The sequence below is a fragment of the Piliocolobus tephrosceles genome, chromosome 14, assembly GCF_002776525.5.
Source record: "Piliocolobus tephrosceles isolate RC106 chromosome 14, ASM277652v3, whole genome shotgun sequence".
Taxonomy (NCBI): Eukaryota; Metazoa; Chordata; class Mammalia; order Primates; family Cercopithecidae; genus Piliocolobus; species Piliocolobus tephrosceles.
The window spans coordinates 6,694,981-6,722,150 of record NC_045447.1 but is presented as its reverse complement, the minus strand read 5'-3'; the positions used below and the strand labels follow the sequence as shown (position 1 = coordinate 6,722,150).

Genomic DNA, 27,170 nt, shown 5'->3' with positions numbered 1-27,170 from the left:
ACTCATTCCCGAGCTGCTGGGTAGGGGAACCTTGATGAACCAATGTCTCCAGCTGAGCCATGCTGGCTTGGCTCCTGCCCCCACCCTTGCCCCATCCCCTCCTGCATCAAACAAGAGAGGAAAACCCATGTCTGCTCTTGCACTGGAGGCTGCATGGGGTGAGGCCGGCAGGTGAGGGAGGCTCCAGGCTGGGAATCACAGCACGGCCCATGTGCACCACGCTCGGGCTCATTCCGGGGCCCCCACACCCACCCAGTTCACTGTCAAGCTTGGATTTTTGTTCAAAGAGTGCTTCAGGAAGAAAGCAGAGATGGCCAGCATAGACCCACACCTGCTTCTGGAAGAATGGGCCCAAGTCAACTGGCCTTTGTGGGTGCATCATTGCCAGTAGCCACGGCGACTTCGTGGGACTTGTTGGTGAGCACTGGGCCACGCCCTGAACATACGCCACATCCTTCAATGCCCAGAGCAATCCCACAAGGACAGAGAGGCCTGTTACCCCACCGAGAGAGGAGAAGCCCAGGCACGAGGCCACACCACCACACCAGGTCTGCGCCCATGTCTGCCCAATTTCAGAGCCCTCCCTCATCTGCTGTGCCCTGGATTATGGCAGACGGGACAGCACCTGGCTTGTGGGACGGGCAGTGCCGTGCCACTCCTCTAGTGATCACAGGACTCTCGGTGTGGCCCTGAGCACTCTGTGCACCCTAGCTCACCTGGTCTTCGTGACAGCCCTAAAAGGCCCCAAAATTGTCCCTCATTTTCCTCCCAAGGAATTGGAAGCTCTGGGGCTAAGTGACAGGCCTGGCACACAGCTGCCAAGGGATAGACAGGATCTAAGCTGAGGCCTGAGGCCAAGGCTGACCTGACCTTCTCCCATGCAGGCCCTGACACCTGAGAGCAGAGCCGCACAACCACAAAGCACCCCCACATGGCGTCTCCCTGCCAAGCCCTGCTTGGCAGCCTGGGTTCCACAGGCCTGAGCCATGGGGCTCCCAGCCGCTCGTGCTGCTGGGGCAGTCTATGGCTTGCAGGAAGCACCTGCCCAAGGAGCTTGCTTTGTTACCTGCCACAAGGTGCTTCACCCTCCCAGCGGAGCCATGGCTTCTGCCTCAGTAATACTTTCCTAGGTACAACCTTAGTTCTGGGGAGCCTCCAACCCTCCTGCTAATAACATCAGGCACAGCTCCCGCCGGCACAGAGCCTCCTCTCAGCAGGTCCAGCTAGCAAAAGCCAGAAGCCTGTTGGCTGTCCTGTCTCGGGGCTGTACCCAACAGGACAGTGGAGTTCACCCTTTGGAGCCGAGGTCTCAAGCCAGCTCCCATTTCAGCCCCTCACTGTGGACAAAAAGGAAATGAAAGTCACTCCTGTGCCCGGCTGAGGATGGAGCCCCACAGGCAGGGAGGGGATTCGCTGCAGAGAAGCCAAGTGAGGGCTGCGCTCAGGATGGTGCTGATCATGCCCCCAGCACCGCTGACGTGCGGGGCAGGTTTCACGTTCCCTCACGTAATCCGCACAACAACGGGCACTGTTCACCCCTTCAAAAAGTAGAGTCGGCTCAGGCCGAGAAGGCTGGGGACTGCCCAGGGGCCCTCCGAGCCTGTCATGGCACAGCTGGGGCTAGGATGCAGCATCGCCAGATCTGGGCCCTGCCCTGGTCAGAACAAAGGGTAAGGGAACAGTGAAGGGGAGGCGGAACAGTGGCTGCGGTGAGTTTGTGGGAGCCATCTCTTCTTTTTCTCTAATTTTCTGCAATGTGAATATTTTTTAGTACTACTTCCATAATTCAGAAATTCCCCGAGTCATTCTAGGTCACATGTGTTGGGAAACGTGTTGAGGAAACACAGGGACAGAGTCCTTTACAGAAATGAAACAGTGGGAGGCTGAGACAGGAGAACGGTGTGAACCCGAGAGGCGGAGCTTGCAGTGAGCCGAGATGCGCCACTGCACTCCAGCCTGGGCGACAGAGCAAGACTCTGTCTCAAAAAAAAAAGAAAAAGAAAAAAAAAAGAAATGAAACAGGCTGGGCTAGGATTTCAAGGTGATGGCGTTTTCATTCCCTCCAGTTTACTTTACCATTGCTCTGACATCATCTTTTAAATCATTGTTTTCAATGTAAAAAGCAAAGCAGCGTGTGGAGAGATGGGCTGGCCGGGTGGTGCTAGCCCCTGGAGGGCAGGCAGTGAAGGGGGCTGCAGCTGCACCCCACCAAGGTCACTGGCACCTCCTTTCCAGAACATGACTGGGAATGACAGCTCTTTTGCTAGCAGAGTCCACCCAACAGGGCGTTTTAGGGATTAGGGGATGGTCCCTGCTTTTCCAGCCCTCTCAATCAGCACACTGAATGCGTGGTGGGGTGGAGCAGCTGTGTGCTGTGAAACTGAGGCCACTGCTACAGAATCGAAGGTTCCTGGACGGAACACACTTTCAAGAATTTCCTCATGGAGTATGTGAGTGAAGTCTGGTCTAATGGTCTGGAATAATAGAGTGACTCAGCAGTCAAAAAAGGGATCAAAAGGTACCTGCATGTTATCTTAAGTTTGGTACTACTGGGTGACATGCCACCATTCAAGGCGCTGTCTGTGGTGCACCTACTATGTGCTGAGCCCCTCAAGGACCCTGGAGGCCCTGGGGTCATTACCTTGTACCAGTGGAGGACAGACACCACATATGCCTGGAGTTGAACATGATCTACTTGTCTCCCAAGGTGGGCTCTCTCTGCTCTGACTCAGGTGCCCTAGGACTGCTGATCATACCTGCTCAGGGCTGGCTGCCAGGAGGGGACAGGAGAGTGATGTGAGGCCGAGTGGCACCTGGGGCAGGATCAGCTCCAATCTAGTGAGCTTGCTGACACAAAGGCCGCTGCGGAGAGGGCACCCTACCTTTCCTGTCAGTCTCAGTAGCATGGACCAATAAGATGTCCCCAGATCCTCCGCGGACATCCGGCCCGTCATCACCCTGTAACGAAAACAGCCAAGGAAGGTATGAGGCAGAGTACGCCCTTCAGAGAGTCAGTTTAGGAAGAAATAGGCAGGAATGAGATGACAAAGAAAATGCAATGCAGGAACCCCAAGTCCCCTCTCCTGTGCTCCTTGGCCCAGGAGCAGTGTGACTGCACTGCAATGCCAGGGGTGCCCTCCAGACTCGCCTTGTGCTTGGTGACAGGCACAAACTGGACTGAGTCTGGGAGCTGGATGGCCTGGGAGCTGCCCCGGCACCAAGGCACCAGGACATGTCACTGTTTTGAGCACACAACTTGGGCCAGGGGACACAGCACCATCCATCCTTCTCTGCTCACCAAACCACAAGTCAGAGGTGAAGCAGGACCCCCCGGGGGCAAGACAGTTCCCAATCTTGCCCAGGATGCCTGTGGAGGCAGCAGGACTATTTCCAAGCATGTTCATGTTCCCCAAAACTGCAGCAAGCTACCCTCAATCTAAATCCGTCTCCCCAGGTGGAGGTAGAAGTTACTTGCATTGACACAGGTTCTTCCATGGGGCCCTTCATTAGAGGAGAGCAAAGCATTACAGAGAGAGCTATTCAATGACATCTGATGCTGCACACCTGCCACCAACCCCACCTGCCTGTTAAGCAGCAAGTCTTGCTTCCATGCGGGCAAACAGAGGTCACCCAGCATACAGCCAAAAAGAGCTGTGACCAGGGCCAGGAACGGAGGAGGTTCAGGACAAACCCCCAGGCCTGTTTCTGCCCCTGCCTCTCAATGCTCCTTGCTCTGTAACGCTTGGGGGGACAGAACCAGCCCTCTCAGCTGTGGCACACACTCCGAGCCTCGTCCACCTTTTTATTTTTGGGCTTTGGTATTTTACCTCTTGAATCCAGAGGCCTGAGATTGTCTTGGGTTTACCTCTAGGAGTGGGAGTTATGCCTTTGACCTGATTTTAGGGAAGAAATTTATGGCAAGGATCATGAAATGACACTTCTCTCTGCAGAGGAGCCCAGCTGTGCGAGCACCCCCACCAGCCCTGCCTGCGTGTGACAGTCCAAGGAACAGACACCTTCCTGGGCTGCTCCCTGCCATGGCCAGAGCCAGCGCATTCTTGCCTGGGAGTGTGCAAAGGACAGTATCTGCCCTTTTGTCTATGTGTCATCAAATCGAAGCTCCAAAATAGTTGCCTCCTCGTGCGGGCCAAGGCTGCTTTATGAAGCTGTTCCTTTGCACTTCCAGCACTGCACGCCAGGAGGGAGAGGCAGGGCACTCTCGGTCCAGCTTCCTCTCCACTGTCATAGGTTTGGGCCCCGTTTTCACCAACGAGGTTCTGCAGGCAAGGCACAGGACCAGGGAATCCATGGTGTCCAGGCCTGAATTTTCTTTTCTTTTCTTTTTTTTTTTTTAGAGATGGGTCTTGCTATGTTACCCAGGCTGGTCTTGAACTCCTGGACTCAAGCTATCCCCCTGCCTTGGCCTACCAGGGAGACACCCAGCTGGTGTCTCCCAGGCTGAAGCTACAGTGGGGCTATATTTTCAACAACAGAAAAAGTTTCCCATTAGTGAGGGCCAACCACACACAGGCTCTGTCTGCAGAGCATTTACATGGATTTCATCTCCACACCCTCAGGAGTTCTGGCATCTTTTGCTACAGAGGCTGCAGAACTTGACCTGTGTAAGATCACTTTCTAGAAGCATCAGGAGACGGCACACTTCTCCTGGAGTCTATCCCTCCAGAGTCCACAGCCCAGAGGCTCCCCAGGGGCATTGAAAGAGTTGGTCTCTAAGCCTCCTGGGGTTGTTCTGCTTATGACAAGCTCACGTTCTCCTCAGCCCCACCTGCTCTCTGTGGGGCCAGGCTGCAAAACCCCGGCCTGGGAAGTCCTCACCTCCTGCTTGAGCGTCAGCCTGGACATAATTTCGTTGTGGTCGATGAGGGACAGCTCGTCCACTTCCTCCTCCGACTGAGCCAACTCCAGAGCATCTGGTGACTTTGGGGCCCTGAGGGGAGAAGTGGTTTGTGTTGCAAGTGTCAAACCAGCCCAGCTCCTGATGCCTGGAGGCCAAGGCAGTGCCGGTGTGCACGGCTCGAAACTGCTCCCGGAACACGCCTGCCCCGATGGCAGCTACATCACTATGGACTGGATCCTCAGCTTTGCTACTGACTGGCTGTGTGTCCACAGGACATTCCCTGCTGCCTCCGGATGTCCCATCTGTCCACGGAAGTGATTCCGCTGGGAAAATAAAAAGGTTCCATTAAGCTGTTTGAGCGATGGTCTCAGCCACTCTCTGCCAAGGCCCATTGCACAGTTAGCATTTAGAGAGAGGAGGAGCAAAGGGGCAAGCAGAATGGGAGAGAAAGCCGCACTGCTGTTGAGGCTGCTCCCCATCTTCTCCAAGGACCGACTCGCCACGGGACCCTTCGCTTGGCACTCAGAAAGAGCTGTGAATCAAGCAGACATAGCCTCTTGTCCCTGAGGGTTCAGTCTAGCAGGAGACAGAATTTATTTATTTGTTTTCTTTTTTTTTTTTTTTTTTTTTTTTGAGACAGAGTCTCGCTCTGTCGCCTAGGCTGGATTGCAGTGGCACAATCTTGGCTCACCGCAACCTCCACCTCCTGGGTTCAAGTGATTCTCCTGCCTCAGCCTCCTAAGTAGCTCGGATTACAGGCACATGTCACCATGTCCTGCTAACTTTTTTTTTTTGAGACAGAGTCTTGCTCTGTCACCCAGGCTGGAGTGAAGTGGCACAATCTTGGCTCACTGTAAGCTCTGCCTCCCGGGTTCACGCCATTCTTCTGCCTCAGCCTCCTGAGTAGCTAGGACTACAGGTGCCCGGACCATGCCCGGCTAATGTTTTTGTATTGTTTTTTAGTAAAGATGGGGTTTTATTGTGTTGACCAGGATGGTCTTGATCTCCTGACCTCATGATCCGCCCGCCTCGGCCTCCCAAAGTGCTGGGATTACAGGCGTGAGCCACCGCGCCAGGCCACTAATTTTTGTATTTTTAGTAGAGACAGGGTTTCACCATGTTGGTCAGGCTGGTCTCGAACTCCTGACCTCGTGATCCTTCCACTTTGGCCTCCCAAAGTGCTAGGATTACAGGTGTGAGCCACCGCGCCCAGCCATTTGTTTTTTTGAGACAGGGTCTTCCTCTGTAGCCCAGGCTAGAGTGCAGTGGCGTGATCTTGGCTCACTGCAGCCCTGACCTCCTGGGCTCAAGCCATCCTCCCATCTTAGTCTCCCAAGTAGCAAGGACTACAGGCACAAGCCCCCACCACCATGCCTGGATCATTTTGTTCGTTGTAGGGATGAGGTCTCACTATGTTGCTCAGCTGGTCTTGATCTCCTGACTCACGTGATACTCCGCTTTGGCCTCTCAAAGTGTTAGGATTACAGGCATGAGCCACCGCGCCCAGTCTTTTTTTTTTTGTTTTTTTGAGACAGAATTTAAAACAAGTGGTCACGGTAGCACAGAGAAAGGAGAAGCCCAGAAGGGTACCACAAGCACAAGCAGGGGGTCTGGGCTCGTCTAAAGGTCAGGAGGCTTCTGGAACGGGATGGGTGAGCCGAGGCTTGCAGCACCGAGCCCACGTTGCTGGCGGAAAGATGGGAGAGAACATTCCCCACAAAGGGGAAGGTGGGACGGCCGGGAGTGTCCAAGATGAGTCTCTCAGCTTAGGGTGTTCTGGGGAGAGTGGAAGCTGGGCCTGTAGATATACCTGGCTTTCCCCTGGCATTTTCTTCCACGTTCCTCTGTTTTATACTTGCCAGTCTTGTGGTCATAGGTCACAGTTTATCCTCAGGTATCTGAGATGTAAAAATATGTCTTTATGCCGGGCGTGATGATGGCTCACGCCTGTAATTCCAGCACTTTGGGAGGCCGAGGCGGGTGGATCACTTGAAGTCAGGAGTTCGAGACCAGCCTGGCCAACGTGGTGAAACCCTGTCTCTAAACCCTGTTTCTAAAAATAGAAAAACTAGCTGGGCGTGGTGGCGCTCGCCTGTAACCCAGCTACTTGGAGGCTGAGGCAGGAGAATCACTTGAACCCGGGAGGCGGAGGCTGCAGTGAGCCAAGATGGCACCACTGCACTCCGCCTGGGTGACAGAGTGAGATTCTGTCTCACAAAAAAAAAAAAAAAAGTGCCTTCAGTAAAAGAATATGGATGGGTCATATTCAAGACCCATGCCCAGTCTTGACAAGAACCCTGCTCCATGTCTCGTCAATGTTTAGCCTGTGGTTTGGCCTTGATGGAGGGACAACATCCCACAATTACTTCTGAGCAGTCAAAGTGTTCATCCTTCTCTTTCACGAGAATCATCTGGAACTCTGAAGACGATACCTTGGGGTCCGGTGAAGCTGGTGGCACACCCATGAGCTGCATTTGCTTGGCCCACACGCTTTGCCCCAGGTATTAACCTAGCAACCACACCATTCCTGGCTTCACACCTGGGGAAACCTCAGTCTGGGCAGGCAAGTCAGAGAGACAAGTCAGAGAGCACAAGAGTGGCCAGAAGGCAGGCTGGGCAGGTGGCCCTCTTCAACAGGTTCCTATGCAATGCTTTCTCATTTCTTTTTCTTTTGCTATTTTTATTAACTGCCTCTTCAACCTGAGCCCTGAGCCCTGATAATGACAAGTGGGCACTCCCTTGCTCTAAGGTCACCAAAGACCCCAGAGATGGCTAAAGCTTGACCTAAGGAGGGAGGAAAAGCTTGAACACGTGGAACATTTCACAGTGAAGGGGAAGTCAATGTGAAGCTGCAGTGGGAGTGCCCATTTGCAGACCCCACACATCATATTTCACAAGTGCATACTGGGGAAATTCACTACATATTTCTATGCTCGGTCAGGTTTGCTTTCTGCTAATATTGAAAAATGTGGCCGGGCGCGGTGGCTCATGCCTGTAATCCCAGCACTTTGGGAGGCTGAGGCAGGTGGATCACGAGGTCAGGAGATCGAGATCATCCTGGCTAACATGGTGAAACCCCGTCTCTACTAGAAATACCAAAATAAATACCAAAATAAATAAATAAATAAATAAGCCGGGCGTGGTGGCAGGTGCCTGTAGTCCCAGCTACTCAGGAGGCTGAGGCAGGAGAATCGCTTGAACCCGGGAGGCAGAAGTTGCAGTGAGCTGAGATGGCGCCACGGCACTCCAGCCTGGGCGACAGAGTGAGACTCCGTAACAAAACAAAACAAAACAAAAGTTATAAGACATTAAAGAGCTATAGTAACTAAATGCAATGAACAGCTCCTGATCTTGGCTGCAAAAAATTAAGATACACAAGACATTTTTGTTAGCAACACAACATGCACACGTATGTCTAGGAATGTCCCTGATAACAAGTTTGTAGGTGGAGGGGTGTCTTTTACGCTCCCTATCAACCTGAAAGAGGCCAAGACCAAGGAAGGTTGGCCTGGGATTTGAAAAAGACAAGACAAGGCTATTGTGGGTAATCTGTAAGGTAGATAATCTAGATGCAAACGATGAAGAAGTAATGGCAAACTACATGTGAAGGCCTTTGCAGGGTGGGGTAATTAGTGATTTTTCTTGCCTTCGTGCAGTTTTCTATGCTTTTCAACAGTTTCTACCCTGAGCTTGTATTATTTGAGAATCAGAAAAAAAGGAAGAGGGTCAGGTACAGTGGCTCATGCCTGTAAGCCCGGCACTTTGGGAGGCTGATGTGGGAAGATCGCTTGAAGCCAGGAGTTGGTGACCAGCCTAGGCAACATAGCGAGACCTCGTCTCTACAAAAAACTAAAACAATCAGCTGGGTGAGGTGCTGCATGCTTGTAGTCCCAGCTACCTGGGAGGCTGAGGTGGGAGGATCGCTTGATCCCAGGAGTTAAAAGTTATAGTGAGCTGCGATTGTGCCACTGCACTCCAGCCTGGGTGACAGATCAATACCCTGTATCTAAAAAACGAAAAAAGGAAACAAGGAAAGAAGGAAGAGTTTCAACTTGAGACACCCTCAGGCCTAGGGGCCAGCTGGGAGGGGCCGCTCAGGCAGGCCTCATGAGTGGGTATGCTGCTCTCGGGGGACCCAGCTCCTCTGGGTCCACTTCCTACCTCTCACTGCCGTCTCTGCTGTCCTTCCCAGGGACACTGCTGACCGCTGAGGGATCTCTGGGATGTCCATCTTTCCCAGCCGGTGGTTCCTGGAAAGAGGAGTGGGTGCTGAGTTCTGGACAGGGGCCCACTGTGGGGCTGCTCTGTCTTCCCAGCATTCCTGCCTGCAAGTGGCCGTGGAGTGCAAGTTCCTATGGAGCAATCTGAGATGTGAACAAATTAACAATGAATGCCGTTAATCACAGGAAACACAAGCCCTAGAGACTAGCATCTTGGGCTTTGGAGAAAGTGAAAGGTGCCACTATTTGTAACATCTGTAAGCTGCCAATCTAGGCCAAGTCACCTCAACCACCTCTTCATAGAAGACTGTCATAGCCACTCCTCCTGAGCACAGGCAGGCGCTGGGCTCAAGGCTCTGTCCGTTTCTACTCATCTGACTTTGTTAGTAAGCTAACACCATCGTCCCCACTCCATGCACAGAAACAGAGGTCAGAAGTCAAGGACCCTGCCCAAGACCACATAGCTCATAAACAGCAGAGCTTGGATTTGAACCCAGGGCTATCTACCTGCAAAGCCTGTGCCCTTAACCACTGGGCCCTGCTGTTGTGAACCACACTGTGCCGATTTAAAGTTAAAGAAGTCCTCAGGGCTGCAGTGCTCAACCGGGTTCAGTCCCCAAAGGGCCAGCTGCTCAGGCCCTGGGGTGCCAGTCCCCTCTTCCTCCGGCAGACTCACTTCCTCCTGGGTCCCTGGGCTGGCCCTACTCAGTGACAACATGGCCCTCCAACATCCCTGGTCTGCTGCTGAGGCCTGATGGAGAACTGGGGCAGGACAAATATGGAAATAGTGCTTCGAGGCAAGGAGCCAGTGAGCCCTGGAAGCATCACCGTGGAGGGAGAGAGCCGTGCAAAGCTGGCCTCTCCCTGCACGTGGACTTCACCAGGGGGAGGCTGAGCCAGGGGGTGCCAGAGGCACAGGTCAGCAGAGGAGACAGCCCCCATGGACAGTGGGTCAAATCCTACTGGAGTGAACACTCTTCAGTGTTCTACAGCTTGCTAATGTCTGAAACAGGGCTGGCTCTGTGTGGGCCTCTGAATCTGTAAGGTGCTGAGAGAACCACCTTAACGGGTGTGACCAAGCTCTTCATGGGCAGGGCCCTGCCCTGGGGTGGATCACTGGGAGTCTTCCACTCCTCATGGGCCTCCCTTCAAGGAACTTGTCCCACCTGGGCTCGTGGGGAGAGCAATTTCTGAAGCTTTGGAACTTGCTCATGTTTGGCTGAAGCAAAACTTGGAAAGTGGATTGCTCAATAGAACTGGTGTACCTCGACGGTCGGGAGCTGGGACAGCAGCGTCATGAGGGTGCTGACGTCAGGTACCTTGCGCCTCCCTCAGGAGAGGGTGTGCATAGCCATGGCAGGGGCTATGGGCCAGACTCACCCACTTCCTCGGAAGCAGTTAGTGTTGGAGCAATGGGACATGCTGGGGAGGAGGGAGATGAAGGTCTGAAAGGCCCTATGGGGAGAAGAGTCCCTCCCTCTGCATGAGGGACAGAAGATGAAGCTAATACCAGAAGATGAGGGAGGAAGGAACCCCACAGAGAGCACCGGATACACAGCTGGGGCCCGTGCCATGCTGCTCCCAGAGATTTCTAGAAGACCCATCTGGCCAGGCTCTGAGGAGTGCCACACACACTGAGGCAGGAGCAAACGGCAGACCTCCACCTGGAAGCCATGTCCTTTCCCAAGGGCCGAGCTGGCTCCCAGCAGCCTGCAGGAGCCCAGTCTGCTGGTGACCACGAGGGGGCTCAGCCCAACAGAAGCAGATGCGGGGGAAGCGGCCTCGGGAGGGCAGGGCCCAAGCCCTGCCAGGCCAGGCCACATGCAGGAGGCCGCCCGAGGTTACTTACTCCTCGAGGGGGAGCCAGCTCCTCGCTGCTCTGGCCAGAGGAATACAGATTGACATATTCACCCTCACCAGCTTCCTCACTGGCGTTTTCACTCTGGGGGAGATAGGATGAGAGGAAAGACACATGGGCCAGGCCCTCCAGCCAGCCCTCACAGCTGGTTAGGGGACGCCACAGCCTGCACTCTGCTCTCCCCAGGTGCAGAGAGCAAAGCTGCTTTTGCCACCTCTTGCCTCTGTGCTAGAGAGGACCCAAGTCTCCTGCAGCTGCTTCTCCAATGGTGTCTGGGGCTAAATCATCCTGGAGAGACGATCTCACTGTAGAGGAGATGGCAGGGGTCCCCAGTATGGCGGGAAACGATTATGCAGGGAGAGAAGCAACACATCAAGACAATCCCACACACTGGGGAGTGGGGTCTGCTGCCTGCACTTCCTCTGCCCCATGTACTTGTCTGCTCCAATCGGCAAGGCAGCATTTCTCTGAGTTGGACGAAGCGCTACAGGCACTTTAATAGGCTTCTGTCATCGGCACCACATGCAACCAAACAGACACTTGCCCTGAATCTGTCACCTCCACACTTACATAGGGGTGTGTGATACCCTTTCCCTAAAAACAGGCAACTAAATGGAAAGCTAGCAGCACTTTGTATCTCATGCGTCTGATAACTTCATCACTAAGTGGCCACTAATCTATCTGTGGAAAATCAGATTCCTAGTTTGATAGAACTTTGTATAGAAGAGTCAGTTCTGTTGTGGCAACAGATGGGCTACCATTGCACCTTGTGACCCTCAGTGGCTGTCGGCCCAGCAATGCTGCCAGCAGGTGTGCGCCGGCACCCCCTGACTGCTAGTGAAGGGGAGGCAGTGTCTTTCAGGAACAGTGAAACTGCTTTTTAAAAACCATGCAGCCCCACGTGCAGGGGTGTGTGTGTGTGTGTGTGTGTGTGTGTGTGTGCGCGCCGAGTTCTCACCGGGTCAGTGAAAGAGGTTTCGGAAGGAAGGCAGACAGTATTCCCATGAAAGCTGCTCTCCTGAGAAGCCGAGAGAGGCCCGTCCACGGTGCTGGGAGGTGGACCGGCCATGGTTGGCACGGCTAAGTCAGAGCTCTGAGACTGGTGGGCAGGTGGGAAATGTGGAGAGGAAGAGGAGGTAGGCGGAAGGAAAGGCGGAACGGAAGCTTGGTGGTGAGGCACGAAATCCTGGGAGTAGGACCTAAACACAGACTTATACTACAGAATCCAGGTGGAGAACAAACAAAAACGAGAATACGGGAAGAAAACAGAAAAGAGAAAAAGTAATTAGATCGGCAGTAGCTGAGCAGTGACAGGCCGTTCATAGTAACTCTAACAGGGGCCACCAATCACACCAAGCAACCCCCAGTCCTCAGGCCACTGTGATACCCACACCCAGCACCTCCTCCCTTGAGAAGGGCCCTGAGACTGGAGAGTGAACAGCGCTGTCCTCGGGGCTGTCTAAATGGCCACATGCTCCGCTGGGACAGAAAATAAAACCTGCGTGGTCCATCGCTGTCTTGCCTGCTCAGGAACCTCACGGCTAAATTCAGTGTCACTGTAATTACTCATTTTGAATTTTTGGACGAATCTCTCAGGTTTTATTCCTTAAGCGTCAAACACTGCAACTTTTAAACACTGAAATCCACCTTGAATGCTTTTGGAAAGGAAGGGCTCAAACCCTAAGTGTGGCTGGCAAGCTGCACTATGGAAATGCTAACGATGTCTGAGTCAATTTCTCTTCCTAACCCATTTTCTTTTTTTCTTTTCTTTTTTTTTTTAAACAAATGAAGTAGGCTGGGCATGGTGGCTCACACCTGCAGTCTTAGCACTTTGGAAGGCTGAGGCGGGTGGATCGCTTGAGCCCAGGAGTTTGAGACCAGCCTGCACAACATGGCAAAACCCCATCTCTACAAAACACACAAAAATGAGCTGGGGGTGGTGGTGAGTGCCTGTAATTCCAGCTGCTCTGGAGGCTGAGATGGGAGGATCACTTGAGCCCAGGAGGCAGAGGTTGCAGTAAGGCAAGATAGAGTCACTGTACTCCAGCCTGTGACAAAGCAAGGCCCTGTCTCAAATAAAAACAAATGTGATCTTACACCTTTGATGCCACCTTGTAGCCACAAGGCTATACTCCCCCAGATGCTCATCAGACAGGAAAGTCTGACACTGCTGAGAAGTGACAGCAAATCCCATGGCTTCTGGGGTCCAGTGAGCACCCCAGGCTGGGGCTCTGCTGCTGAAGGAGGGACAGAGGCGTTCTAGGACCACTGGTCAGCAGCCTCGACGTGGAGAGAACCTAATGATGTGACATCATCGTGTCCTACAAAGGCCTGCCACCATGCTGCTACCATCATGGGGAGCTTGGAGAGCGCTGTGGGGCTGGCCACGTCCAAAGTCCTTGCAGATATGGATGAATGAATGAGTCACAAAATTAAACAAAACAAAGACCTTGCCGGGCTCACTGGCCCACTACAGAGGTCAGGACGTGAGGAAAGTCAAGCCCAACACAAATGTGCATGCCACTCACTGAAACATTCTCTGTGTTTGCTGTGGTTGGGGATTTTCAGAACCCACGGAAAAGAGGAAGAAGAGGAAGACAAATGAAGTTTTAAACTAACAAGAGGTCAAAGCCACTCGTCCTTAAGTCGTTTTTTGTTTTCACTTTTGAGACAGGGTCTCACTCTGTCACCCAGGCTCACTGCAGCCTCGACCTCCTGGGCTTAAGCAATCCTCTTGCCTCAAGCTCCTGAGTAGTTGGGACCACAGGTGCACGCCACCACGCCTGGCTCACTTTTTGATTTTTTTTGTAGGAACGGGGTCTTTCTATGTTGCCTAGGCTGGTCTTGAACTCCTGAGCTCAAGTGATCTGCCCGCCTCAGCCTCCCAAAGTGCTGGAATTACAGGGATCAGCCACCATGGCTGGCCCTTAAGCAGTTTGGCAAAGCTACCCTTTAACCTGTACAAAGAGCTACTATAACTTGAGGGGCAACGCAACTCTCTCATTTCCACCCGTGTGTATAGCTGTGGCCCCTTCCTGGCTGCACTGACCGGAGTTTCAAGCTCCTCCCTCCTCTCATTCCTGTGCGCTCCAGTGGCTGCTAGATCTCACACCAGATCCATGACATCTGCCCTAAGAACTCACTACCACTTACACATCTGCTTTCCCCACCTAACCCACAAACTCAAGGCCAACCCTCGGCCACGGTCAGATGCATCAGTGGAAGTGTCATACACGCGACCAGCACTGAACACTCAGGTACCTGCACAAGTGATAGTTCCCTTCATATCCTTCTGTCAGGAGAAACTCAGGGGGGCAGACACCCTACTTGGTACACCCTGGCTTGCCGCCCTCACCTAAGCCCTCACAGCAGGCTCCACGCCACACTTCAATGTTTCACAGCAATTACCCAGGATGGCGCTGCAGGCCTGGGAGCTCACTCTGGGCCTTCCTGGGATGGCAGCGGGGTGAAGGGCTTGGCTTTCTGGGTTTTCCATCACATCTCTGGAGGACGCTTGCACACAGCAAGGCTCCCTCGCTGGCTGGGAAGGTCCACAGAGAAGACAGCGAGCGGGATGCACTGGCTGAGCGGTGGGACGGCGTGCTGCCTTCAGGAAACCCTTGCACGACTGTTTCAGGGAGTGGCTCAATCTTTTGCAGGAGCCCAAATTCTCAGATCTGCCAGATGTTCGTTCCCAACACCCAGACACTGCCATGAGATTTGCTAAACACTTCCCTCTCACCTTGTCTTGCTGCCGCCTAGTTTAAGAGTCATGCCCCACGCCAACTCCTTCTGGAGTCTTGACACAGCCTCATTGGCGCCATGTAAAGTCACTTTGTGCTTGCACGTGCCCTGCAATAACTAGCACCTGATGTACACATACACAAATGGCTTTTGTGTCATCACAAAATGTACCAAGTTGGAGAAGTGTCTTCTTAACCAACCACACGGTGTGTTTAGCGGATTTTAATTCAACAAGGTGAGGGGCAGATTCCCACAGCGTGGTGCCTCTTCCGGGAGATGGCACAGGGCAGCTGCTGACTGCACGATCTCCAGTTGCCCCTCGTGGCATCTCTGCCTGTGTGCCCTAGTAGAAGTGACTGAAGTTCTCGAACCTTAGCTCAAGCTGTTCATCTTTAAAACGGGGATGAAAACAGCCCCTCTCCCATAAGGTTTCTGCGGACGTTCCGTGAGACGCAGAGCACTACATGCAAGTCCTCCGCAGGGTGCTGGTGTGGGCGACCTCTCGGCCAGCAGCACCTGTCTTCTCCTGCCCTCCAAACAATCCAGGAACTGCTCTAAATAACAGCACTGGGGCATTCAGTAGGGACCTAATACGTATTTGCTGATACGTATTTTAGTAGGCACCTAATACATAGTCTAGGCACCATATTATTAATTAAGGTGCCTAGAATATTGCCTGATTCACAGCAGCGGCTCAGTTTTGAGCGTGGATGGGTAAGAGACAAACTTCACCCACTTCATGGGTTCAGGTCCAGACACTGGGGAGGGAGGCTCAGGGAAACGACCAGGGGTGTGGACTGCCAAGGAGGGGGCAGCTACCAAGGAGAAAGGAAGGAGAGTCGGCCTCTCTTGGACAAAGGGGCCTGGCCTGGCCTGGCCCTCCCTCTGCAGCTGTGAGCTCACACTCTGGTATTCAAGCTATGCAGTCATGCTGGGACAAGAGCCAAACTGGAAAGGTACCTTCACGGGGCAGGGAGACATAGGGAAAGCCTTCTGATCACCATGAAGCCCTTGTGTGCCCCTTGGGCTCTGCAGATGCCAGCAGCTGCATCAGGGCTCATGGTCACACCATTTTCAACAGGCCCCCATCTCTACCGATTCTCCAGAGCAGTACTTCCAGCCCCTTATGATCACACTTACCCACAGGGGCAGGGAGAAAGGCAGGGAGGGCCGTTCCACAGAAACGCCGCCTCACCACAGCCGGGGGTTTATTTTAGGATCTGGCTCGTGCCCGGCTTTGCTTCTGACGAGCTGCTGCTCTCTGTGTAGCAGGAACTTTTATTTATAGCCAGAATAAGACTGTTTGGGCTGAGGATTTCAGAACGGCTTGAAGGGCTGCCTGTCTGAGACTTGCAAACTTCTGCAGAAGATCTAGCGGTGCCAGTTAGGAGAGGGGGTGTCTGGCCCCCAATGTCAGCCCTGGTCACACAGTCAGTCGAAACATAGCAGGGATTGCCTCACAAGGACGAGAACAACTACTCCTACTGCATCTTCCTGCTGGGCAGATGAGGCATTGCATGAATCATCTCAATTAACCTACACACAGTGCCTTACGGTTCTTATAACTGATGAAAATACTGAGGCTGGGAGGGGAGACCACGTGCCTAATAACACAGCTGGTAAGAGGCGGCGTGGAGATGGCTGATATCACAATCAGTTCGTGTTTTCTGAAATACTGAGTGTATCCCAGACGTGAGACAGGTCCTAACCATGCGATCCCACAGTTCTGCAGGGTACAGCCTCACCAACTCTGCAGAGTTCCTTAGCTGACTGAGTGCTTTATGACGCCAGGCATGCAAAGCCCAGTGAGCTGAGACTTGATCCATAAGCCAGGATGCAGAGAGGGGTGCACTGGCCGGAGTGCGGCAGGACAGGCAGGGAAAAGGTGGAATCAGCAACCAGCTCCTTTGGAAACACACCCCTGAAAGCAACTGGGCCCTGGAGTCAAAACGATGCTGGAGGCCGATGACCTCATATGCGAGCGTGTGGCCAATTCATTAAAAGGCAAAGCTGCCTGAAGCTGGCCAGGCAGCAGTTTTGTTTTTTTCTCACAAGTAAAATACTTAGAAAAGGCACCAGTTTTCGGTGACACCGTCTCTCTATTATAGTCCTGGCATGGAAAAAGGACTAGGGGTGGGCCCTGTGTTGCCTTAGCAAGAAAGCAGGAAAGACCTTTTTCTTCCTTTCTTTTTTTGAGACAGGGTCTCGCTCTGTCACCCAGGATGGAGTGCAGTGGTGTGGTCATGGCTCACTGTAGCCTCGACCTCCTGGGCTCAACTGATTCTCCTGCCTCAGCCTCTCAAAAAGGTGGGACTATAGGCATGTGTCACCAGGTACAACTAATATTTTGGATTTTGTAGAGATGGGGTCTTGCTGTGTTGCTCAGGCTCGTCTCGAACTCCTGGGCTCAAGTGATCCTCCCACCTCAGCCTCCCAAAGTGCTGCGATTATAGGCATGAGACATCGTGCCCAGCAGGAAAGCAGATATTTAAAGGAACAACTCTGAATCCTCAATATAACAGCCACTCCACTTAATTCCTCTGCTGATCAGGAAGACCGTGTGCCAGAGAAGGCTGTCTACTCATCAGCGGCTGAGGGTTAGGGACACAGGCCGAGGGACCTTGATCAGAACGGTTGCTCCACAGTGACTTGAGCTCCAAGCCCTGGAGAACTGTCAGCTCCACCAGTTACAGGGAAATGTGGTCATGTAAATGGATGGATTCACTGGCACGGTGAAGTGTTTGGGAAGAAAAGTTGCCAGAAATTGGTTATCACTATATAATCTTGGCTCAAGCAAGGCTTATGACTTCAGAGTTTTTGGATGCTACTTAGCAAAATAGATAAGCTATTGGACAGCTGGTTTTTGGGTTTAAATTTTTATCCCTCATTTGTGAGAAAACACATTCAGGGGAAGCTGCTTTTCTAGTGTGGTCTGGGCTTCCTTCCCCAGCGGAGAATCAATGGGAGCTACAGCTCAGCACCGGCGGTGGGCTCAGAGCACATACGTCCTTCAACTAGGGACTGTGAGCCTCACAGTGTGGGCCCTCATTGATCTATTCTGGAAGGAAGTTGAACTTTTAACTGCTGACGAGGCCCACATGATCGCCTGGGGAGAAAAGCTTATCTGATTTGATTCTTATAGAGATGGGGTATGACCACTCCCAGGACACCCTCCTGCCTCAGGAAAGGTACTTGGTAACACTCTTTGTTACTCCATTTGGCAAACTATTAGGGAGACTTCTGGCTTTGTCTTCTTCTTCTTTTTTTTTTTTTGAGACGGAGTCTCTCTCTGTCGCCCAGGCTGGAGTGCAGTGGCCGGATCTCAGCTCACTGCAAGCTCCGCCTCCCGGGTTTAGGCCATTCTCCTGCCTCAGCCTCCCAAGTAGCTGGGACTACAGGCGCCTGCCACCTCGCCCGGCTAGTTTTTTGTATTTTTTAGTAGAGACGGGGTTTCACAGTGTTAGCCAGGATGGTCTCCATCTCCTGACCTCATGATCCGCCCGTCTCGGCCTCCCAAAGTGCTGGGATTACAGGCTTGAGCCACTGCGCCCGGCCTGTCTTCTCTTTCTTTACAGTCCCAATTAACTACTGGTTTACAGAAGGGTCTACCTTACTTTGGTAGGGTCTACCTTAGGCCCAGGAGCAACTCCTCTTCTTTGATGCCCTTGTGTTAATTTGTAACAATAACTACACTATACATAATGTCAAAAGATGAGTTCCAAAGCCAAGTGGTAGGTTCTGAGGCCAATGCCACAAGCACCTGAACTGAGATCTGCCACAGACCGTTTTGTGTTTGATCCTGGTAAGGAGGCAGTCATCCTTTCCCTCAAAGAAGGGTAACATTAGCATTATGTTGGGTCCAAAAAATAACTTCTCCCTTTTCAAATGAACTTCTTAGTGGAGCTTATTTTTAAAAACCACTTGAATATCCTAAGAAAAAAAGGATGTAAAAGAACAAAAACGTGTTGCTTGGGACAAGATGGGTGAATGTAAAAGTTCCTTATTAAGTTCCTTCTCATGTGACATATTTTTACAACTGGAATCACAGTATCTCCCTTGAAAATACTACGTTTTGGCCAATGGCTTTATGGCAAATTATACTCTTGCAAAACCTCCAATACATTCTAGAATGCTCTGTAATTCACTAAGTGTTGATCTGAATAGCATCAACCCTTTATAGAAAGATTTAATACACACTGAAAAATGATTCAAATTCAGTTCTAGAAGTCTGACAACTATTTTTACTCAGTTTGCATTTCAACAGCCTGACAGGGGCTCTAATTTATACTTATTCTTAGAACTCTATTTAGAGCCTGTAGCTACACTTTGTAACATGTCAGAACATGAAGGACAAATACACGCCTCTCGACGTCCAGCCTACACACTTCTCTTTTGACTGAGCCTTACCAGATCTCAAAATCTATTTGGCAATTAAGCAGTTCAAAAATGTTAACCTAACACTGTATTTTTCCTGATGGGGATCTGGATTCCAACCATGGCTCTAGCTTAACTCAGAACAAATGGCTCAGCTTCTCTCTCCTGGCTTCTCCATCTCTAGAACCGCAGTGAACCTCGATCACAGAGTAGTAAGGAAGTCCCTCGATAGGGAGATGGCAGCCCGACGTGGAAGTAAAGGCAAGAGGCACTGGACATGGAACTGGCCCTGAGGGTGCGTGTGAGCGCATGACCTTTATAAGGAATGGGGGTGCTTTTGGTACTGGCCTTCCAAGAAGGTTTGTTTCTATTTCCTATAACTTTATCTTAAAATTTCTCCTCCGTAATTTTTCCCAGCACCCTGACTGAACTCCCACCTGACAGTTTGCCTGTCACAGATGGAGTCAGAAGTACAACCACGGCCAGGTGCTACAGTGACACTACTGCGCCTGAAGCTGGTCCAGGGGCACCGACCAGCCAAAATGCCAGGCTGTAAACAACAAAGATTCTCAAAGTCTAGAACCAGGGGGCGGAAACAGCTGCATCAGACTGGTTGCTTTTGAAAGCCCCCAACACAAGGCACTCTCAGCTCTGCTCCTGCTGTCAGGGCTGTGACCAGTCCCGCTCTCGAGATGGGCACACTCCCTACCGCCCACAGTAAGGCAAGGCAGGCTCGCTCCTGGGCTCAGGAGGTAACACCGTCTCCTCCAGAGCTGGACATTTCTCCAGAGGTGGCTCTACAATACCCCCTGAGGGTCGCAGTGACCTGGAAGGGGTTCTGGTCTGCATGTACCTCCTTCCACAAGACCGGGTCAAGCTGAGTAGGATCTAATCCAGTCTTCACACTTCAGAGTAGCACTGGGTCTATCAGGAAGAGTGGAAAAGCACAGGGGGAATGCACTGCAGGAGCCAAACTGTGTTTCAAGGGCTCTGCAGACAGGAACTACCCAGGAAACTCTTGACCCAGACACAACAGCAAGAGCCTCAGGTCAGTAGGGAAGGAAAATGAGGAAGAAAATGGATTCTTGGCCAGAGCCTGGGATCAATGCATCTGTTACATGGGAGCTAGAGGCTAGGCTGCACCAAAGCTGCCAGTTCACAGCTCATGCCCGCTCCTCAGGGGACATGCAATCCTGAGAAGACGAACCGGAGCATTTCACAGGAAAGCAGCAGCCTCCCCCATGTGATGAAAGATCTGATGCTAATACCTCCCTTTCCATGAAATGCTGGTTGTGCATCTCGTACTACATCATGTGTGCTTTTCATCCTTATAAAAACCTTGTGCTCCCATTGCACAGATGAGGAAAGGGGGGCCTAAGGCATTGGGGCGGGGCGGTGTGCTCAGGTTCATACAGCAAGTAAGGAGAAAACACGGTGCAGAAGACGACGGGGTGGAGCAGGAAGGAGATACTTGTATGTGGGGAAGGGATGAGGGAAGGCAGTGGAGGTGTGAAGGGGACAGGCTCATGGTAGAGTGGGGAGAAACAGTGTGAGGGCCTCCTAAGAGCCAGGGAAGCTGGCCCTGGTTCTGCAGGGATGTGGTGACATTTTAGTCTAGCTGCAGGGTTGAGAAGCAGGGAGGGCCTCTGATTGCAGAGGCAGGAAGGCCGGTCAGGAGCTGCAGTGCATCCCGGTGAGACACGGGAGTGGGGAGGAAGCGAGTGGTCACAGGCTGGAGAGAAGTGGACCCACTCAAGGCTAATGCCCTGTGTAGTTATCAGTAGGACATGGTGGGACCGGGAGAAGAGGGGCAGGACAAGAGTGAATAGGCACTGCCTGCCTGTCTGCTATGTGCCAGGCATGGGGACTAATTTTTGACCGCAGGGAGCCCAGGGTCTGGTGAGGAGAGAAGCCTGCATGCAAACAGCTGGAGATCCGCAGAGACTCAACCTTGGACTTGTAGATTCTGCCTCAAAGGGGATGAACTTGTAGACTCTACCCCTAAGGGCACAGATTGGTAGATGCTACCCCTAAGGGTATGCACTGGTAGACTACACCCCTAAGGGCACAGACTGGTAGACCACACCCTTAAGGGCATAGACTTGTAGACTATATTGTGCTGCTAAACCTCCAAGAATGGAGGAGAGTCTAGGAGTCAATGGCGTGAAATAACCTGAAGCACCTATGTACTACATGAGCTACGCCAGGCCAAGGAGGACCACGTACCAGTGGGAGGCAGAGGCCTCAAGGAGGCTTCGCAACATGGAGACAGCGGCACAGTCCTTTCCCCAAAAGAGGAGCACTCCACACAGACCGTGCAAAGGGAGGGTCCGACCAGCCTGTGCACCAACACCCCCACCCCATCCAGGGAGGGGCTGCCTTGAGAAATCCCTCTCCCACCCTCGGCTACTGGGTTCTGCCCACAGATACTCCCTGCTCTTTCTCTCTCAGTGTGATCTAGCTCTGACCAGGACGGAAAGCCAGTAAGACAAGATGGCATCAGGGAGGAATGAGAGACAAAGGTCAGGATGGCAGAAACTTATTTTTTCCAACAAAGTTTCCAACAGGTGCCAAGAGCCCCATGGGACTGTCTTCCACTTCCCTCCCGTGGGCCATTCCGTTTTCCTCCTCCTCTCCTTCTCTCTGTCTCTCTCCCCTTTCCTGTTTGGCCTTTAGGCCCGTCAGCGTGCCCACGGTCTCTGTGATGGCTCATCCTTGGGGATGGTTTGTGGCCAGGAGCTTGGGGGTGGGGAGCGAGAGAAAGAGTGAGCAAGGGAGAGGCAGACACATGGGCAGAGTGAAGGAACCTACCCCGGGTCCCGAGGAGCTGGGCCTGGCATTTCCCAGTGAGGGGACACCATGGCATGGGGACCGAGCGTCTGCATGAAGCCCAAGCCTTCTGTTGAGAGCACATGTGCTGATGCGCAGAAACCTGGGCCCATCTCAGAAAACGACTGTTTCACCCAGAATGGGAAGCCAGCTGCTCTGCAGACCCTTTTTAAAAAATTAAAGTCCTCAAGATGATACACACTTAACTCTCCTTGCCTGAAGTTTTTTTTTTTTTTTTAAACAGATGACAGTTATTACAGGCATTTCAATGTAACTTCTACTCACAACTTGGGTCTGCTAGCAGTTTTAATTATCCAGATTCATTCTGGAAGCCAAGATGGTAAAGAAATATTTCAACAGATTTCTAGCACCCAAATAGATCTTTTAGTGACAGTAAATACCCATAACTTTCAGTTAGCAAAGAAAGAACGTACAAGAAAGTAGTGTGGGGTACGGAGGAAGGTGTTTTTTCTTTTTTCTTTTTTTGAGACGGAGTCTGGCTCTGTCGCCCAGGCTGGAGTCCAGTGGTGCGATCTCCACTCACTGCAAGCTCCACCTTCCAGGTTCACAACATTCTCCGGCCTCAGCCTCCCGAGTAGCTGGGACTACAGGCACCCACCACCACGCCCGGCTAATTGTTTTGTATTTTTAGTAGAGACGGGGTTTCACCATGTTAGCCAGGATGGTTTCAATCTCCTGACCTCATGATCTGCCCGCCTCGGCCTCCCAAAGTGCTGGAATTACAGGCGTGAGCCACCGCGCCCGGCTGGAGGAAGGTGTTTTTTCCAATGCCAACCCTGCAGCACCAGCAGGGCACAGGCAGCCCTAATGGTTACTGAGAGATTGTGCATAATATCTTAGCCAAGGGCACCGTGAATAGGAACCAAATCTATAACTTTTGAGATGTGCAGAAGCAGAGAAAATGCAAGCCAGAGAAGGGACATGCAGAGGAGAAGGCCATGGGAATCTGCTGTGGAAGGTGGGAAGGAGTAGGGTAGAGAAAGCAGATGGGCAGCCACCAGGCAGGGCCACCATGGGAATACACAGGCAGCCCAGGGAGCAAGAACCTGGAGAGCAGTCAAGAGAGAAAACACGGGCAGCACCGCTACTTCTGGGAGGGATGGTGAGGCTGTCACTCAGACATGGAGCCACGCCCCCACATAACAGCCACAGGCGGGGCCTGGCCCAATCAGGATGGCAGAGGCTGCGCCCACCTCTCTGTATCTTTCCTGCCTCATGGTCATGCATACATTCTTCTCAACACCTTTCTTTTACCAAGCTGGTCCGAATGCCCCCGAGACCACGTGTCAGGGTTTGGAGTCCTGTCTGTGTTCAAGTCTCCTGGGGTTAAGGCCTAAGTCAGGCAAGAGGCGAGTCTACGGACCAGGAGCTAACACTTCTGGTGAATGAAGGGCCAAGCAGACAGGACTGAAGCCTGTGCGGGGGACAGTAGGAGGGACCCCCTGGGACCAACTCGTAGGTGGTGCTGGTGAGAGAGAAGCCCCGCAAACAGTCGAGTCCAGGCCCGGCAGAGCCTGCGGGTGGGGAGGACTGGCCTTTCCTGGAGTGGAGGTTCTGGGGAGACGGGAAGGCTGGCTGTCATCGTTGCCCTCATGACCTTATTCTAAGTGCTTACATTTGAGATGACCTTCCCGAATGGACACTGGGCTTCCTGGCCTCCATGCCTCTGGCAGGTCCTTCTGCTTGGAACATCTTTAACTTGCTTTTCATGCCCTTTAGCTCCTAAAATATCCCAACTGTCCTTCAAGCCACAGCTCAAGCTCCACCCCCAGCCCCCACGACCCTGTCCTTGCTCCACCACCCACAAAGTTTCTTGCCTACAACTCTCATGTCATTCCTCACACATGCCTTAACATGGTGTGAACTTGTATTTTACATGAAAGATGTCTTAAGACTCCTATATACTCCAGGGATAAAAACCATGATGTGGCCTGGTGTGGTGGCTCATGCCTGTAATCCCAGCACTTTGGGAGGCCAAAGTGGGCAGATCACCTGAGGTCAGGAGTTTGAGACCATCCTGGCCGACATGGTGAAACCCCGTCTCTACTAAAAATACAAAAAATTAGCCGGGCGTGGTGGCAGGCGGCTGTAATCCCAGCTACTCTGGAGGCTGAGGCAGGAGAACTGCTTGAACCCGGGAGGCGGAGGTTGCAGTCAGTCGAGATCACGCTACTGAACTCCAGTCTGGGCAACAGAGCAAGACTCCATCTCAAAAACAAAACAAAACAAAAACAAAAACAAAAAACAAAAAACCATGACGTACTCAGACCCAAAATTAATTAAAATGTGTGCAGATGTTTTTGGTTCCGCAGCAGGCTTCGTGCCTGTCTTGCTCTGCCTGCTGACCTACAGCCCTGCTTTGGCTGGGGCCATCTGCTTTGGCCGGGGCCATCTTCCTCAGCTGGATGTCTTTTGCAACCTGGCCCGGAAAAGGTGATGTCCTGAGCTTGCTGAATTAAAGCCATCCCTAGGATCAGGGGAGGAGTGAATGAGAATACTTCTCAGTATCCACTTCAATTTAAACTGTTCCACACAGGTTTAGTGCCCTACAAATGCCCGTGGCAAGAGGTTTTCAATGGTTAACATCTTTTAGTAGAAGTAATCGTCCACTGTGTCAAGAACCATGTGAGTTGTCTTCAGATTTGACAACTGCTGTGTTTCCAAGGGGCACCCCTTCAGAGTTCCATGCTGGACAAACGACACAGGCCCAGGAGCAATGAACGAAGAAATTCAGGCATAAAGGGCGCTCTGATAGTAACCCAAAGCCCTATGTCTGGGGTTCATCTTAGAATTTAACCAACGGATATATGAAGAACGTGTTGGCACTGTACTAAATCACTTTTCTGAGGTTTCAGTGTACTGGATGTTGAATGTTCCAAGCGTTGCCATTACTAATGGTTCCTAAGGTATTCTCCTTTTAATGACATAAGGCATCTTATAAGGTCCTTCCCTCGGGGTCCTTGGTGGACTTGTCGCTAAGAATGCAGTGTTTTACACACAAGATGTCTTAAGGCTCTTGTGTGTCCCAGGGATAAAAACTATGACGTACTCATAACCAAACTTAATTAAAATGCCCTCAAATTTAATTTTGTAGCAAACAGTCCAGTTCATTCATAGTCCTCTAACCCTAACTGCTCAAAAGGGATATTGTAGAAACTCTAAGGGGAAAGAAAACAAAAACAAAAACCTAGCTCAGTCAAGAGCTTGGATTGTCTACAGGCCAAGTTTCGCAAGATTTGCGAAAGGAGCTTGCCAGAGGTGCCTCTGAGGAAACCATGGGCTTCTGTGTGGCCAGAGCAGGGTGAGGGGAGTCTGTCTTCCCAGTATGAGTAGGGCTGCTGGGGGCTCTAAGGAGTGAGGCCTCGGTATCCAGTGGGAGAATGCACTCCAAGGTCCTCACGACAGGCAGGACCGTCTTGGTCCTGGGCACTGGAAGTCACTGGGCATTGGATTGCCCACCCTGGGCACAGATGGAAACCAGACAAAACCAAACTGGAAACCTGAGTTTGGATAAGTCTTTAAAAATCGCCCGGTCCGGCCAGGCGTGGTGGCTCAACGCCTGTAATCCCAGTACTTTGGGAGGCCGAGGCGGGCAGATCACGAGGTCAGGAGATCGAGACCATCCTGGCTAACATGGTGAAACCCCGTCTCTACCAAAAATACAAAAAATTAGCCGGGCGTGGTGGTGGGCGTCTGTAGTCCCAGCTACTCGGGAGGCTGAGGAAGGAGAATGGCGTGAACCCGGAAGGCAGAGCTTGCAGTGAGCCGAGATCGTGCCACTGCACTCCAGCCTGGGCGACAGAGCAAGACTCCGTCTCAAAAAACACAAAACACAAAAAATTGCCCGGTCCAAACTCATCATTTATAGAGGGGGGGAAAAGGCCAAACAGGTTAGCTCTCATGTGTAAAGTCAGAAGCAGAACAAGACGAGAATCCAGAACTCTTTATTACTAAGACAATAAGAGCAAGAACAGTAATAAGCTTTCTAAGCTTACTACATACCTAGCCGTTTCACATAATTTTACTTAATCCTCACAATTACAAAATACGAGGCAAGTAAAATCCAGTCCCAAAGGAAAGACACTGAAGCAAAATTGTTCTAGAATTCTTTCCCCTGTGCTAAGTTTCATTTCAACAGACGAAAGAGAGAATGTGGCCATTTTGCTTCCTGGACATGCACAGATGCCAGTGAAAGACTCCCCTCTTCAGTGTCAGCCCCTAGGCTTAAAGCAGTAAACTCTTTAAACAAATGGCTGCAGCCCATTCCCTTCCTGGACCCACGGCCCGTGCAACATGACTTAGCAGCAACTACCATAAAGAGGCAGAAGCAACTTCTGTGTTCCCTGAATCTGCGCTGGCTTTGTAATTTAACTGAGCAAATGCAATGGAATAGGCATCACACCACTTCTGAGCTTAGGCCCTAAGGGGCCTTGCACGCTTCCATTTGTTTTTATTGGAAGCCCGCCAGCTGTCATGTGAACAAGCCCAGGCCAGCCTGATGGAGGTGACAGACTACATGGGTCCCAGCCAAATCAGCCCCATTGTCCCAGCTCAGGTCCCACAGACGTCAGTGAGTTCAGCCAAAATTGGCCAAGTCTGGGCCAGAGCAGCACAACCATCCTGCTACTCTGTGTCCTAAGCAGTGACAAATGGTCACTATTATTTTAAGCCACGAAGTTTTGGGTGGTTTGTTATGTAGCAAAAGCAAACTAACACAGCCCTTAAGTCAAACCATCACGTGCTGGTGAAGCCTGCTCTTCTCAACCTGGCTTTCTACATGAGGAATAGTACCACCCATCTACCCATCCATCTCATCTATTTTATTTATTTTGAGACAGGGTTTCACTATGTTGCCCAGGCTGGACTTGAACTCCGGGGTTCAGGCGATTCTCCTGCCTCAGCCTCCTGAGGAGTGGGGACTACAGGTGAGTGCCACCACACCTGGTTATATTCCTTTTTAATCCTGGAACACAGAGGGCTGACCCAAGTCCCAAAGGGAGATTGGGATAAAAAGGTCAAAATGTGTTTGTCAGTTTATGCCAGACTGGTGATGCTCCCAAGGTGGCCACTCGCATTTCCCATGCCTACCCCTGCCTCACCTGGACGCCTCATGGTCTTTAAGGCCCCAGAGAACCAACCATTGATAACCTTCCCATCTACGTGTAGGGACCCGCAGAAGGGCAGGGCGGTGATGGGCAGAACACAGAGCTGAGGCACACGCTACCAAGGAATGGCCCTGTTCACGTGTTTCCAAGTAAAGAACAGC

General features: G+C 51.9%; 1 protein-coding gene across 2 annotated transcripts in view; it reads right to left on the bottom strand.

The window, feature by feature from the left end:
* RAPGEF1 (Rap guanine nucleotide exchange factor 1) overlaps positions 1 to 27,170 on the bottom strand; it is a 161,376-nt gene that overhangs the window by 16,357 nt on the left and 117,849 nt on the right. For both annotated transcript variants that reach the window (XM_023216911.1, XM_023216910.1), the window contains exons 12-14: positions 9,020 to 9,108; positions 4,837 to 4,948; positions 2,883 to 2,958 (exon numbers count right to left, since the gene is read on the bottom strand). In XM_023216911.1, the coding sequence (XP_023072679.1) occupies positions 2,883 to 2,958; positions 4,837 to 4,948; positions 9,020 to 9,108 (277 nt within the window). The remainder of the gene's footprint in view (positions 1 to 2,882; positions 2,959 to 4,836; positions 4,949 to 9,019; positions 9,109 to 27,170) is intronic.